The sequence below is a fragment of the Hippoglossus hippoglossus genome, chromosome 23 (genome assembly GCF_009819705.1).
Source record: "Hippoglossus hippoglossus isolate fHipHip1 chromosome 23, fHipHip1.pri, whole genome shotgun sequence".
NCBI classification, from domain to species: domain Eukaryota; kingdom Metazoa; phylum Chordata; class Actinopteri; order Pleuronectiformes; family Pleuronectidae; genus Hippoglossus; species Hippoglossus hippoglossus.
In genome coordinates, this window is record NC_047173.1 from 6,441,416 (window position 1) to 6,458,646 (window position 17,231).

At 40.2% G+C, this 17,231-nt stretch overlaps 1 protein-coding gene across 1 annotated transcript in view; it reads left to right on the forward strand.

Moving 5' to 3' along the window:
- The window catches only part of LOC117757593 (proton myo-inositol cotransporter-like), a 61,933-nt gene that overhangs the window by 38,202 nt on the left and 6,500 nt on the right, over positions 1 to 17,231 (forward strand). The window contains exons 5-6 of the mRNA XM_034578857.1: positions 13,807 to 13,970; positions 14,063 to 14,183. Of these exons, the coding sequence (XP_034434748.1) occupies positions 13,807 to 13,970; positions 14,063 to 14,183 (285 nt within the window). The remainder of the gene's footprint in view (positions 1 to 13,806; positions 13,971 to 14,062; positions 14,184 to 17,231) is intronic.

Consider the following 17,231-nt stretch of genomic DNA (forward strand, 5'->3'; position numbering starts at 1 on the left):
TCCTGCTGCCGACAGCAGAGGGGACAAACTGACTTCATCCCCGTCCCCCTCTCTCTGAATCTCTGACAGTCTTCCAGTATTTCTGAAAAGCCTTCACCTGCTACTTTATCTGTGTCAGCAGTGACCCACTTACACTGAGCATGAATACCTTTTCCACTTCTTCTAAATGGTGCCAGAATTTTGTTCTGTTCACACATGGCATTAAAATGTGCCCCGGTCGACAAATTGAAATCTGATTGTCCTTTCATTTGGAAAAACACACGCTTCCCTTGGTGATAATTACATCTTTCAGAAATTACATTAAAGACCTCATCATGCTAATAATCAATTTTTGACAGTGTCTCAGTTTGAGTCGCTTGCTGTTTGTATGCTGTGGTTGGTTCAAGTATTAGAAATATATCAGAAAAACAATTACGTGTTAAAGACAATCAACTCAGTGACTCAGTTCATGTATCAAAGTCAGCGTACATTATATGTCTTATCCTAACAAATACTGCTAAAAACATTGACATGTGGAAATTGACCTGTTCTAACTAATACAACACAATTAACAGGAAAGTATGGAAAATGTTAAACAAGATGAACAGTTCTTACATGCACACACAGTGCTGAGTTATCATAGTTACAGATACAAACTAGAGAGCTACTTTTTAGAGAGCATACCTCTGCAGTCCCTTTAAATTTCATCAATCAGCACCAAATTACACACCTATAGATATCAGTGACCTAAATATATCCGATTTTTTTCATCAAGATCCATGTATCATTTCCTGGTAAAATGTAAAAAATTTAGCAAATACAAAATTCTTCCTTGGCCCAAGTCCCATCCTTCTAACAAGTTTCCCTGGAAATCTGTTTAGTAGTTTTTTGTAAAGACCAAAATCCACAATCCTAGGAAGACTGCTGAACAAAGTTTGAACTAATTGCGCAATTACACAATTGTTATCTTTATATAACACATTTATAAACAACCTAATATGTATATGATATTTTATTTGTATCTTATCTTTATCTATTTTATATTTTCTCCTTGCGCTGCTACTTCCTTGTGCAACTGGGTAAATTTAGCATATTCTCTAGGGAGGCTCAATAAAGGTACATCTCATCTTATCTTATCTTATCTTATCTTATTTTATCTTATCTTATCTTATCTTATCTTATCCTAATCCTGTTGACAAAAATACCAAAACAAACCAACAGACTGGGCCAAAAACATAACTTCTTTGGCAGAGGTAAATATCAAATAAATATCAACCTCAAGGTTGAAACAGATTTTTCTGAAAGCTCCAGTATAACAGAATGTGACAGGTACCTAATGTCAGCCAAACTCTGACATCAATGTGAGTAAATGCAAGTTTAGTATGTAGTTCAGGTCATTTTAAGATTGTTGTGGGTTGGTCCAAATGATGAGAATCTTTCTTGTTCATCCACCATGACATGAATGTGGCATGAGGAGAGATTCAATCAGGGACAATGGGTCAAAACATCTGTGTAGATTGACCATTGACATGAGCATTAGGGTCAAAAAACAAAATCCAGGGTGCATATATCATACCCTGATGTAGCTGCTGATTTGTCATTTGATTCCAAAACCGTTGTTAAGACAAAACTTCTGTGGTTGTTTAACATATAGCTATAGTATCTGCAAAAGAAATGCATACAGCGGAGACCTCACAGGTACAATGATAAGACACTTTACTTCTAGATAAGGTTATAATTTATACAGGATGGTAGGAGCAGCAGTAGACAGACTGGTCATAAAAACAACAGACAGCCATGAATACAAGGACGAGCAGAAGCACTTGTACAACTCCGTGTTTCAGGTGACCCAGGGCACTAATAGGAAACAAGGAAACAAGGAGCAGCTGTGGAGGCAGAAGCAGGTCAGACCTATTAGGTGAATGTGCTAAAGGTCCACAGCACTGAGAACTTTCCACTGCATGTGACACATAAGCAGCTCTGAGTGTATAATGTGTCCAGAGATTGAAGAATATCTTCTAAAATGAAAAACATTGGTATAAAGTATTGAGAACAACAGTTTATTTGGCAGGAACACTCTAAAGTCCCAGTCTAAGTTGAATTCAGAAGATGAATGTTGGCTGCTGAGAATGATTTACTGGTTGAAATTTGCCATCTGACACACTATGCTTTCCTTTTACTTTTTAATTCTTCATATGGGGATTAACAAAGAAGTGATTTTCGACAGGGAGGGTGTCTGGCAGATGGGTGAGGAAAGACTGGGTCAGAGAGAAACAACACATGGACACCAGGCACAGGGAGAGAGGGAAAAGGGAGAAGCCATGGCTGTTATTCAATGATGAACAATATTAAGATATTTAATCATGGCTGCCTCCAAATGGAACCCGTGAGCCCACGGTTACGAGTCAAGTAGAAGGTAGGTTTGTCATTAAAGTGTTGAGAAGACTCCTCCAGGGCAAGAGCAAAATGAACACTAATATTAACAGTACTGTCGGCGTCGAGAAGCCACAAAGATCACTTTAGCAACTTAACCAGTGGGTAACATAATACAGGAAGTGCAAAGGCATAATGACGGAGCAAAGAGATAAGGCTGTTGGAAATATTAACATTTAACTCAGACGTTTTATTAAGATAAACTTTATATGATTAAAATTACAACATATTAACTCATCATGCAATAAAAAAATTAACTCTCATGGCCCCCACCATTTCTGAAAACACATCAAAGCGCATGGAAATTCCATGGCGAACGTCACAAGGAGGAGGCGGGCGATTAGACCGCTATCCCATTTCGTAAGCTTCTTCAAATGCGGCTGACTAATGTGTCCGTCCATTCCCGAGCAACGAAGGCTCCAACAGGTGGATCCAAACAGACCTATCCCAGGATTCATTGCCTTATGTGCAGCTGTTCAGAGGGTGCAACACGCTGGTGACGTAAATAGGAAATCAACCAGAGGGATTTACGAGGGATTGGGACACAGCTATGGACTCATATACTTTCAAAATGGATAGATTATCAATAACGTTCTGTATTCCAGCCTTCTTATTGTTCTTTCTTTATGGAGATTGCCGTCCTTGTCTGTGCAGTGTGTTTTATTCTTTATCAACACCTGTGTGTTTTCCCCCGCTCTGATGTGTCTCATCCTGTGTGCTTCTTATCTCTGTATACTTTCCCAGCTGTCTGTCTCCTACCTGGCTTTTTTTCTTTTCTTTTTTGTTCCCTTGCGAAGCTGCCAGGACAGCCCTATTAGCCGGGGAGATGTAAAGGAGGTGTGGGGAGCCAGTAAATCAGCCGGGCTTAGAGACAAGCTCCTCTCCCCCTGTCCCCAGCTGCTTTCCCTGATTAAAACAAGCGGGCTGCATGGAGAAAGAAGCAAAAGGGCAGCAAGGGAAGCAAGGGAAGCCGGCAGACAGAAATAAATAAATGCAGACCAGTCCAGAAAAGCACATATCGTCCGTCACTCTGCTCTAACAGTCCACTCTCTCAAGTCGGGAACTTAACAGGAACGGGTTTGTGGCATACACAGATTTTTCTTGTGAGTGAAATATGCTCCGACGGAGGGAACATTTGAGTCCTTCTCAGCACATCAGAGAGCCTTAAAATAAAAGTTTGGAAAAACGGAGCCGTACTCCTCAGCAGTGGAATAAGGGCAAAGGGCTCGAGTTGTAATTAAACAGGCAGCTCAAGCAATAAATCCTTCCATACTAACAAACCATTTGATTTCGTTAGTTAACAGATTTGTCACAGATCTGCCCTATCAGAGCTGACTCACCCCCAAAGATCACTGCAGCCATGTTAGAGATAATCGAGTGGATTCCTGGTTTGTCATTTGTTCAGCGTTTTAATCATTAAGTCCTCTTGCTGAACAAAAAGATGTTCACAGCAATAGAATTTGGCCTAAGTCAAATGATCACTCTATCACTTTAATCTTTTCCTGTTTGGAAGTCACATTCTTTTAGTTGGGCCTGAGGTGCTGCGACTGTCAGGAAGATAAAATGGTGAAAGAGAAGCTGTAAAATGGAGCAGGGATCTGATAGAGTCTGGTCACTTTCAAGGGAGTTCTGGGAGTCCAGGAGTCGTTCATCTAACAGTGTCCCACTGAGATCCTTCCTTTGTTCCTTTCACTTAAAGCTGGGGTCACACTGCAAGATATCTTTATTCGTTAAAATGGTCCCTGTGTCAGATTAGAGTCATAAATCCTTGCCGTGTCATCAAACTGTCCAACCAATCGCCAGCTCTGCATGATGTCTCTGGAAAAGACGTGCTCCCGACTTATTTCTGTGGACAAGAATGTATACATAAACATGGTGTCCCAAGCAGTGTGAATATACTGGCTGTCTTTTGCTCAGTAAAGCCTAAAAACCTAATCTAAACCTAAAACCTAAACCTAACCTAATCTTTATTGATTTCCATCACTTTTGTTAGACATGCAGTATATTACTTACAGGGAACTATGAACATGCACCTATAGTGTAAACCATAGACTATATATGTATATAAAGATGGATAACATGAGGGCTCCCCAAAAGGGAAGAAAGCATCTTATTCGCCACCAGGTGGCTGGCTACAGTATAGGTCATAAGACCTGCCTCATCCATGTTATTGGATGAGACATGGACCAAATTAATGGGTCTAATAGTTTTTTCAATAGTTTAATAGTTCCCCCCCCCCCCTCTCTGGACTCTGGTTGTTATATGAATAACCTCCCTGCCCTCACACACCCTCAGGCCTGTGAGAGAAGCCTCTGTGATGAGAGATGTCTTTGTCAATAATACCTCTCTCTGGAACCAAAGATGTGTCAGGTGCTGTATCTGAACCACTCAACTTGTGGCCCGCATGAGGTGCGTCCCTGAGTATCTCCCTGCTGGGCTGCCAGCAGATGAAGGGATGGATGGGTGTATAGTTTACTCATATAGACAGGTGCATGAACTCTATGCTATTGCACTGCTGGGTGTTTCTTCTTCTTCATCCTCCTCTGTTTTTCAGTCACAATAGCAGAACAGTGCGGTACAGCAGTGGGTCAAATTAGATATCATCTCTCCCCATTAGCAATTGGATCATTTTGATTCAATTAGTCACATGATCTAACATGTAAAGGTCACTGCGGGCTGGTGGGGACTGCTGTGTGTGTTTATGTCTCATCGGGTAATCGGACTGTGTCACTGTGACAGGCGAAGGATGGAGAGTAGATGTCGATGGTGAGGATGTGGAGAAAGGTGCGGAGGGGGATCTGAGGCTGATGACATCTCCAGTGAGGGAAGATGGATTTATAAAGTCGGGCAAGGAGGAGGAACAAGACATACTGAGCACAGCAGCTGTGAGAGAAAAACCCTGTGTTCTCATTCTGTTTTGTATTGTTCCCTGGGTACATTTTGTGACAAGCAATGTGACAAAGTTCAGACTTCTCAAAGAAGACAGTCTCAATACCCGTACACTCATAAACAAAGGCTCGATAAATAAAAACATGAATCATTGGTTGCATATTCAAAATGGCAAAATGGCAAGAACACAAACAGCAAATTTTGAATGTGGAAAGGTGTTTTCACTGAACTCAGTAGCTAGTTGTTTGTGCTCTCAGGCGCTACAAGGACATCAAGCATTTTACATTATGAATACCTAGACAATAAATGTCTTATACATTGAGTCACACTGCCATCTTTCCCCATGCTTCATGTGGTCCTGTTACTTTTTATCATCTGCAGTCAACTTCTTGTCTGTTCATGGTACAGATTTCTCAGCAAACAAGATGAGAAACAACAAGGTGATTCAGCTGTTGATTAGAAAATAACCCAGAGCAAAATTTAGATATTTCAACAAAAACATCAGAATACTTTATTCATTACTTTATTCATTATCTATATCATACTATATACAATGATATAGACATTAGGTATCATTTCCACCTGGGTAAGTTAGCTAGTTGGCTAACAATATGTTGGATGTGTTGGAAGGCACATTGCTAAGTACTGGCAGAGATGTGGTATTTCAATTAATGTAAAAATAACAGTAATGAAATGAATCTAATAAACAAGTACAGATTTGATATGAATCAAAAAGATATGATATGATGTGATATGTGTTGCTGTCGGTAGGCAATTGGGCGTTTTGTTGTTGACACAGGCCAGTTGGCCCTCACAGATGGTCCCTCAGACAAATGTCACGTTGGAAATGTCCCAAAACGCCAGTTTTACATGGTCACTCTGCTGGCAGGCCTGCAAGGAGCTGGCAGAGTCCTCCCTGTTACGTGTGTTTGTGTGGTTTTTGCGTGTGTTAAGAGAAATACCAAAATCCAAAGCAGAAATAGTTGTTGTTGAAAGTTGTTTTTTTATTTCTATGTGAGCCAGTGTGTGTTAGTATGTTTTCTAATGATCCCAATCATGCCAACCTCCTCCGCTGTCTCCAATGGAGTCACAGCCAGACCTCTTTAATAGGAAATATTCAAATTCTTCCTCAATCAAACACACACAGCAACACATTACACACACACACTCCTCACAGCAAGATACCATTTACGAAGTGGCATTTACTATGTGTACAAAACAAAAGCAGATATTAAACACAGTCTTGTATAATAGTGTCGTGAATAATACAAAAGACTTATGCTAATTTACCTACTCAGTATTTTCTCTTACTTTGCTTCATTGGACATTTGTCAGGACTGTGTTTTGAACCAATGGCCGTATATAAAGAATAAATTGCACTGGTGACGTCATTTGGCGACAGAGTCGACTACAGAGTTTAGTAGTTTAGTAATGATGATTTTGTGGAAAATACAATATCAAGGTCTCACCGATGCATTGGCTCCACCAATCATTAGTCGGTCTCAGCTGTCAGTTGTGCTGTTTTTCATAGTTTTTTTAGCATCAAGTAACTAATTCAAACCAAACTTATCAGACACATAATGTGATAAGAACTACTTTTTGGAGGTCAGCCAGGCAGAGCGAAGTGTGTTTTTATGCTCTGATGATGGTAGACATCTGCTGATGTCACACCCGATGCTTTGTTAATGCTTTGTGTGTGTGTGTGTGTGTGTGTGTGTGTGTGTGTGTGTGTGTGTGTGTGTGTGTGTGTGTGTGTGTGTGTGGTTCTGAATCAGAACATCCAGTCTACGTTCGTATCTATTTGGGTTTCACTTTCCTTTATTTTATTCCACAGCATAAATGTGGTACAGCTCTGGTGTTCATATGCATTAATTTGAAAAATAGGCCAGTTCCCAAGAGATTCTCCATCTCTCTCTCCCTCTCACACACACTCTCCGTCTCTCATTCTGTCTGTCCATTTTGTTCTTGTTTTTCACAACCACATACCTCCTTCTGTGTTTTCTCCAACCATTCATTCTCCTTCTCGCCTTTCAATCCTTTTCTCACTTCCTTCCTGCTCTCTCTCTCTCTCTCTCTCTCTCTCTCTCTCTCTCTCTCTCTCTCTCTCTCTCTCTCTCTCTCTCTCTCTCTCTCTCTCTCTCTCTCCATGCCTCCTTCTGTTTCTCTGCTCTCACACCTCATCACTTACTCTCTTACTCACCGAGTCAGTCACTCGTTCTTTCGCACCCACTCACTCACTATTTGCCCGCTCACACACACACATTCACTTGTTTGTCCGTCTCCCTCACTGTTGCCGTACAGTCAATCCTTCCCTTGATCCCCTCCCTCTGAATCCATACTATTAGGTTACATAATTAGATCAGTGCTCTGTCAATAAGTAGCACTCTGTCTGAGCGTTTTGTCTTGTAGTCGAGGGAAACCTCTGAAGTCCTCTTTCACACCCTAATGCACATATACAGGTTTTTTTCATGGCTCATCATGAACCGCTCCAGCAGCATCATGACCTTCTGTCAGTAAGGCGGCGTTCTTTGTCTCCTCTGAGATGAAAAGTGAGGTTTTGTTGGATGTAAAGTACGAGCGAGTCAAGTTTACGGGTTTGTATCACTAAACTGTCTCAGCGGCGAGAGCACGCAGCTCCAGTAAACCCTGAGGGGAAAACAGGACTCAGTGAGTCACCACCTGCACTGTTTAAAGCACAATATAAACTTTGTCACACGGTGTTGAAGTTAGGAACAATGTTTAAAGCTGTAATGCTTTCATTAATATGGTTGGCGCGTGGCAGTTAGTCAGGGTGTGGGAGAAGGTGAAAGCTTCTCTCAGTGTCGGACAGAGTGTGGGCATATGGCTTTTACCTGGAGGCAGTATATGTCTATGTAAACTAAATTTGTATAGAACTTGCAAAAATAAAGGTTTACCTTGATTAAAAATGACTTTGACTATTGGTCGATGGACCTGAATTGCAGACTTGTCCAACCCAGAGGTTCACACAAAGTGGCAGTTTCAGGATTTTTTTGTTTCACTTTGTGTAACTTTGTGAGATAAAGCTTTATGTGGCATTTTCACAGATTTCCCAGAAAATAATTGATTGATCTTGATGAAAAAAATCAGGCATCCTTAGGGGACTAATTGCTATGAGTGTGTGAAATTTTGTGGAGATCCAAATAAAAATCCAGTAGCAGCAGATTTACATATGGTTTCTAGGGAGGTCTACTTTTTTCAGCATCTGTACAGTAACAAATTCAGCTACAAACCTGTACCATTTGAAGCTGAGTTCACATGGATTCAACAGTTTGTATGTATTTTAAATAATTTTGGAAATTATGTCCAAACAAACATGATGAACATGAAACAAAATTGTGAAGTATCATCTGGCTCTAACTTCTCAAGTGTGATGATTTACTGCTTTCTTGTGTTATATAAGACAGACAGGTGAATATCTTCAGATTTGAGAAGCTATTTCAACATATTTCCTTGTGGGAAATTCTCATCACTATGTTTTAACATTTTATTAAGTAAATGATGAATTGATTAATCAAGAAAGTAATGTGCAGATTTATTGATAGTGAAAACTTGATGGAAATATTGCCTTTATACAGTATTAGTTTGACTGATTTGCACTTCAACCAAGTGAAAAAAACATTTTAATAAAAAACGTTTTATGTCCAGCATTTCCAGCTTCTTTTTGACTAGAAATTTAATACAAAATTTGCCTCCAAACAGATGGAAAGAAACACAAATGCGTAGATCATGAAAGTTCTGCATCATGGCAGCGTCTTATCAGAAGAAGAATTATTAAAATATTTGTGTGTTGCATCAACTACAGAAGCAAAACCAATTGAGCTTTCCTCTTTGTTTCCATGAAAATGTATCTTCTCAGCAACTTTTTGCTATGACTCAGCAAAAGCCAAAAATTAAAAGTCTGGTATGTCTAAAATGGAGTGACAACACATCTCTGTGTGAAAGGTGGATAAACAACCTGGAAACTTTGGAAAGTGGATGGTAAAAATGGTAAAAATGACATCCTCAGTGATTAGCACTTAGTGAGTAAAAGCATGCAAAGCCTCCGTTTGGTCCTTTAAGACCAGATGTTGTGTACTCCCAGGAGTCAGCAGCCTCCGAGGCGATCCTGTGTCAGTAAATGTCAAGCATGAGTCAGCGGCGTCCTCGCGCCACCAGCCATGTGAAATGGGCTAAGAACAGCAGGGAGAGATCGAATGCAAGAGGGAGACGAGAGTCGAGAGAAAAAAACACGTCTATTATCCATCAAATTAAATCCGCTCCATTGGAAACAGATTTCAGGCCTGAATCAATGTTTTACTCCTGATGGAAATACATTGGCAGACACACTTAAAAACAGCGCTATATTTGTAGTTTGGTTCAGGGAGTTAATGTATTTCACTTATGTTGATAGATGTAAATGACAACCTGACAAGGTGGTGACATGCTGTGAAAGAACTAAAACGGATGAATAAAAATACCTTCTTTCGTGTATTTTTTCTCTTCTACCTGTCACTCTCTTCACCCATACACGCTCCCCACGACTATCACCATCCACCACCCATCCCTCTTTTCTCCCCCTTTCCTCTCTCAACATTTGTCTCTCTCCCCCTTTTGATGTCTCAATCTGTATGTTGCTGAGTGACAGAGGGTTTGGAATTGAAGCGTGACTGACGTGTGGATCAATGCTTCCATTTTCAGACCGCCGGTCAGGGCCAGATCTCACCTTCTCTTGTTTTGCATGGCACCGGAGCTCCGCAGGGCCTCTTATGTAAAAGACAGTTGGTGTGTTAGCACATGTCGGATGTGGGTGTGTCTGTGTCTGTGTGCCCATGTGTGCTTTTCTCTCTTTGGGACAGTTCATGATCATTTGTGCGTTAAAAGAGAGTGAGATTCTTCTTACAACTGCTTTCCTTACACTTTTGTTTGCCCAGGTTCTGAAAAGCACAATGTGCAGGTTTTAACAATAACACTACAATTATTTCATTACATTGTGGTCATTCTTTAATATTACTCTCTTGCCATCTTTGGTTCTGACCTTTGTACATGTTATTACTGGCTGTGTGTAATAATGGGAAACCAGGGCTGAAAGCTTCTGAAATTCTTCTACCAGTGAATGGCTGTCGATAATAGTTGCTCTCATTCAGGCCTGTTTTACATATAAAATGAAAAATGTGTGAGGTTGTGCTTAATAACTTTGGTTAGAGAGATACAGTACATTCTTTATTCAGTCTGACCACCATCTGAACCGCCTCCAACTCCCTCATATTAACACCAGGGCCCATTATGAACAGGTGCTAAGGTTTAAAGAGAGAACTCGCCTTTTTTAATTATTATTATTATTACTAATTGGAGTCAAAATGAAATAACTCAGAGGTCTGTGTCCTGTTACTTTGTGATGTGTGTTAATAGTTGACAAATTGTAGGGGTTTCAAAATGAGAGGTGTCACTCTTTATCAGGGTTGACAGCTTAAACTCGCAGCAGTGAAAAAAAACCTAACCTAAATCTGGATATCATCAACATCAACAAAAATATGAAATAAAAACTGATAATGAAAGAAGTTTTACTTATTTCCTGTCTGCATTACTAAAAATAAAAAAAAATACTTATTGTCAGTCAGACTGGATTCCATTCACAAGTAAATGAACTGGCTCATTAAAATGCAACCGCCATCATGTTCATGCATCTCTTCCAGCAGAAAACACAAACAAGACGGACTCCCAGAAATGAACAAGATGCCACTCTGAAGGATTTTTAATGACGCGCCAAAGTAAACACTGAACAGCCTCTCTACCCCGATGTTCTGTGTGTACCCATTAAAATGATTCACTCTCATCTAGGGAGGAATTTCCATGACACTTATGGAAGCGGCGCTTCACTGTGTATTGATCTCCTGCACCAAAGTTTCGCTTTGTCTTGCAACTCTGTTTCCCCTTGAGCTGTGAGATGAAGCTGCGCTGCACACACGAGGAAGTGGCACAAGCAGAAATGAAACTATATTATATATTATATATACTTTAAACTATAAACTTTCCCATCTCCTGCTCTTCATTGCTGCCTGCACTTGTCACTAGAGTAACAACTTGACAATTTACTCAAGAGGATGGATAATCACAGTTATTAGACTTTACAGGAGCAAGTTCACCCCGTGAGCATCAGAAAATCGGAACATCGGGGGCTTTTAAAAAATCTGAGATGTTTCTGAGATGCTTTTAACATTTAACACACATCCAGTTGGAGTGGTCAGAAAAAATGATCACTTTGTTTCTGCATGCTGTTCTTCGCTGTGGCTTTTAAGTGTGTGTGTGTGTGTGTGTGTGTGTGTGTGTGTGTGTGTGTGTGTGTGTGTGTGTGTGTGTGTGTGTGTGTGTGTGTGTGTGTGTGTGTGTGTGTGTGTGTGTGTGTGTGTGTGTGTGTGTGTGTGTGTGTCTGTGTGCTGTAATCAGATGCAGGGACAGGAATACAAGGAGATGGAACACAGCATGCTGCACGGCTGACATTAGCAATAGGGCTTTTATTCCTGCTGCTCCTCCAAAATGTACCAATTTCTTTGCGTGCCTGTGTGTGTGTGTGTGTGTGTGTGTGTGTGTGTGTGTGTGTGTGTGTGTGTGTCCATTCAACACACTTGTGCACTTCTGACTTTGTACCATGCTCTGTACTTCAGAATTATTTCTTGTCATTAGTAAGCCCTCCTCAAACAGTTCTACAATATACTGTCACTTTTTATTGTTTGTGTGCTGGATGTTGTGTGCAGAGCTTTCTATAAACAGTCTATGGTGCTGAGTGAATTTAGAAAACTCTGATTACAGTTCGTGTGTGGTTCATAAATAAGTTTGCATGATTTACTTAACTTGTTTTATTTTTTCATACATTGCATGCCGGCTATTTCAGAGGTCTGTTGAGCAATCAACACAATCTTCAGACCCAAATGCACAACTTTTCAGAATAAAATCTCTGTGATTCCACTTGGTATAAAGCATTGCGGCTTTTACTTTGAAGACAATTTGCTAAAGAGGAATTGATTCTATGAATTTTGTCACCATGATGTAGATCAGCACCCGTAGCTGGTCAGTCCATCTGTGTCTGTGTCCCGATTTGGTGAAACAAAATAATCAGATTATCGAAATGATCCGGCGGCGATTTTGACCCATGGTTTGCCGACCACTGCTGTAGTTTATCTGAGGATGTAGATATGCATTCCACATACATGCAGACAGACAAACATTTGTGGAATTAGTGGGTAGATGCATTAGCAAACATAGTGTTGTGTAAATCTAAGTTTCAGTCTGTAACTCCTTATCCTGCTGCAGGTCAGTTTTTTAATCCACAACTTTCTGCCTTTGTTCTGTCTGAATGAAAATCATGATGGCAGAAAAGTAAATGTGTTATTATGCAAATCAATTGTGCGTCTTTGTTTTTGGGAGAGAGCGAGAGAGCACGAGCATGGGAGAGATAACAATGCTTTTGAAGCTGAATGCCAATTCTGAGTTGCCTGTAGAGACGCACAGAGGGAAACAGTGTGTTGGTTTTTTCCGTCTGTCTCTGTGGAGTTTTATTAGTTTGGATTTTTCTTTTTAACGAGTATTACCTCCTTTGTGTTCGTATTCTCTGAGGGGTTTTGAATTCTTATCTGCTGTGTGTGTTTTTATACAGCTTGTGTGCGTGTGCATAGCTGAAATTAGTAATTTTTTTCCCACACAGTTTCCGTCCTGACCCTGAATTCTTACAGGTGTATGTGTTTTAGTTGCCATCATCTGAGCACTCCTCCATTGTTTTTTTTTCCATCTTAGTGGCATGATATCATAATAGAAATGGGGGTGTGGACCACATGCAAGAGCCTGCATTGTTGACCACAGCCAGTTTAGAACCTTGTTGATGATGATTGGAGGTAATTTGACTACGTGCAGCAACATGGTGCCAGGGTAAGAATATAATTATACTGTATGAGAACAGAAGAAGGGAGGGGGGGTGTGGAGAGAGAAAGAAAGATAGAGAGGATTGAAAGTGGCTGGTGCTGCTGAGAAACTATTTATAGCTGATTCTAACCGATTAGCGGCTGGTAGAGAGGCCGTGATTGGTTGCTGAGTGGCTGGCTCTCAAGATGAAAGGTTGTGGTTGGTTTGTTGGGTTGATTAATGATTGTTTTTTTATATAGTTGATGATGAGGATATTGTTCTGTGGCCTGTGTATTATTACAGTAAACAGGTTAATCAATAAGAAAGTAAATAAGCATTTTCAAAACACTTTAAAGGAGACATATAGTCGCTTTTTAAATTTTCTTCGTCAGTTTCTTTTGTTTTTTGTTGCCTCAGTGGATTTATTGTCCATGTTCCCACAACTGAGGAATAATTTTGGAAACATTGACAGAAATGAGAACCAAGCTATTACAAATCGGAATAAATCTTTATCTGCTTTTAAAAAATGATAACCTTCAGTGGACAGATTGTAATTGTGTTGTCTTGCCAAAAAATTTTTTCATCATTTTCCTTTGTGTTGTCATCTGGCAGGTACTACAGCGCCACCATCCTGCAGATGTCCGGAGTGCGGAATGACAGACTGGCAATCTGGTTGGCCGGGCTCACCACCCTCACCAACTTCCTGTTCACCCTGCTGGGAGTGTGGCTGGTGGAGAGAGTGGGACGCAGGAAGCTCACTCTGGGCAGCATCGTAGGCACGTCACTCAAATTGATCACATCAGGGTGTGAAGTGTTCAAATCTTAAAGACTGTTTTTTGTAATGTCACAAACATTACTTTTTCAACAGGCACATGTTTGAGTTTGAGTCTGTTGGCCACCGGTTTTCTGATATCTGCCCAGCACAGTCCTCCTGTCACCTTCCACCCGTTAGACCCCGCCATGGCCAACTCTACTTGCTCCAAGTACCAGTGAGTACACACACACACACACACACAGACACACACACACACATAGACACACAGACTGACACAAAGCGCTCAGTGAGCCACAATGGGCCCTGAAATTCTGCCTCAACTCCCTTTATTACAAACCAGAAGCAAAAATTACTGAGCAGCTGCAGCAACGATCTCACATAGCCTGATGTTATGATCCAAACAAGAGTATTTTAAAACTGCATGAAAGTGTTATGGGAATTAGGTGTGAGAGCAGATCTTTGTTTGAGCACTGAAATGACTCCCTCAGCTAAAAGTTATCCCCAAAGATATGAAAGACAAAATGTGAAAAAGAGCGTTTACAGTTTTTTATGTGGAATAACTCAACAATCAGGTGCCATCTGAGGATTAAGGAGTACACATGTGATATATTACTTTAATAATTAGATATTTTTAAATATGCTGTTTGCCATGTGGTGCACAGATATAGATTTAAAGCCTAAAATGATGGTGTTAATAAAATGTAACCCACAATTTTCTAAGTTTAACTTACTGAGCCAACAACTGTTATGTAAAGGATATTTGTGTTCGGGACTCAAGTTCAAAAGGAGTGCCAACCTATTGTACATGATGCAGACCCATGACTAAATACAAAGATGGACGACGTGTCTCCACTTCCTCCCGTAGAACAAAAATGAAGCTGAAATATCCCAGATACGGCTGCTGCCATCTTGTGCTGGTGAGATCATATGAAGCCTGAGTCTCCATTCATTGTCTTCCACTTATATGAGTTTGGGTTGCGGATAATTCAGACATTCCTCTCCCCAGCAGAGGCATTCGCAGGCTAGATGGGATCTTTTGTCCCTTTAGTGAGTGCCCATTCAGTCAACACATTCTTGTCCAATCGCACTTGAACAAACATCATTGTGATAAGAATCACCTAAAATGTCAGAAACCGATTTGGAAAACATTTGGCATGTATTTTTAGCTTGGCCTATGTCCCAAATGCTGACATGGAAAGGAGGGAGGAATCAAGATGCTTTGGCTTCACATTTGGGGAGCTGTCATATTATCCATCTTTATGTACAGTCTGTGATGCAGAGTCTGGCTGGGTTTTCCTTTGACACCAGCCAGATCCGTTCATATCAGGGTCTGTGTTTAACACTCATCTGTATATTAAAAAGGCACATTACAGGCACAATATTCAAGCCACAACATTTATTCTTGTCTTTCCTCTGATTCATCAATAACAAATATTATAACAATGGGTTCTAATGGAAACAACTGTAAATATTGTTCATGTCAATATGACTAAGCCCTATGAGACAAATTGTGATTTGTTAATATGGGTTATGCAAATAATTCTTTGATTGATTGATTGACGACTTTGATCATTGCCCAAATGATGACTAAATCATTAGCAACAAAGGGCAAATGCACACTTACACACACACACACACATACACAGTCACAAACACACACACACACACACACACAGTCACAAACACACACAGACACACACACACACACACACACACACACACACACACACACACACACACACACACACACACTGAGTGTGTCTCCATGCGAGTCAGAGATCAGATGCCGCCATGTCCCATTTTACACTCGACTTGCACAGACACGAGATGGATCTCATGTGGAGCTGCAGTCTTTCATCATAACAACAAACAAGGACTAATGGACTCGTTCTCCAGCACCCACACACTGTAACGAGCCGCCACACACACACAATCACAGAGGTAATTTGAAGAGATGAATGCTTTTACCACACTGTAGTGGCTTCATTGAGTCCACTTTACTCCACATGAGCCCACACACCCTCCTGACTGACCATGGCAGCATTAGAGCAGCAGCTGAACCACCACAGGCCTCCCATAGTCATTGAGGATGGGACATCCCGTTAAAGCATAAACTCTTAAGATGTATATAGGTGGCTAAATAAAAAATCTCTTGAATATGTTAAATTTTAATTGAAACATTGCCCATTCTTTAAGCCCCTGCACAATTATATTAGACTACGGTGATATTAGTAATATACAAAGGAGGTGTCGAGAATAAAGTCATAATATAACAAGAATAAAGTCGTAACTGAGCAGAAACTCGTAACTTTATGAGAAAGAGCAGTTTCCTTGGGAAACAGTCAGCAACAAGAACCCGTGCTTGCCATAGTTCAACTCCTTCTGGATCTAAAATCTTGATCCAATCTCATTGGGAAACTATGAAACCCCTTTAAATATCACACAGATGGAACCAATGAACACAACAAACATTTCCTCCAAGTCTGCGAGGTTCTTTCTTCACAATAAAGACAGTTTTTTACACAATCTTTTCAAAGCCCTGATACTTTTGATAATGTGGTGCTGATATGACCAAAGATTATGTTATATTTGTGAAACATATACTAAAGTATAATTTAACAAGATGTTTATTTTTCCTTCTCAGGCTGATCTTCTGATATTCTTCGTCTAAAATGACATGTAACCTAAAATTATGACTTTTTCTCTAAAAATTACGACTTTATATACATATTTTCTATTTTCCTCAACATTAGGACCTTATTCCAATAAAATTGCAACTTTTTCTCATAATATTACGACTTTAATCTTGAAATCTCTTTTTTCAACATTGCCTGAATACTTCATCATTCTAATATACACATTGTCAAATTGCATACTTTGCGAGTTGCATCGTCTTCCTCACCTTCCTACAGTGTTTACTTTTACTTCAGAGGACATGGTTTTAATTTCATGTAGCTGACCTCTGTGTGTAATTTGAGCATTGTTCCCCTCACACAGGGAGTCGGCTCACTACAAAAATAGAAATAGGAAACAAAACTCACATTTCATGCACTTCCATCAGGCACAACGACAACAAACCTGATGATGCTCCATGAAAAAGATAGTGTGTCCTTGTAAAGATTTGGTTTGCCAGCATTTAGAAGCCTCTTACATGGGGACAGCTACATAGCTGACTTGACAAGATACACTTTTAATTAGCAGAGACGTAACAGAGGGACGAGACAGGATTAAGAGATAATGATGGTGAATCACACACCATTTG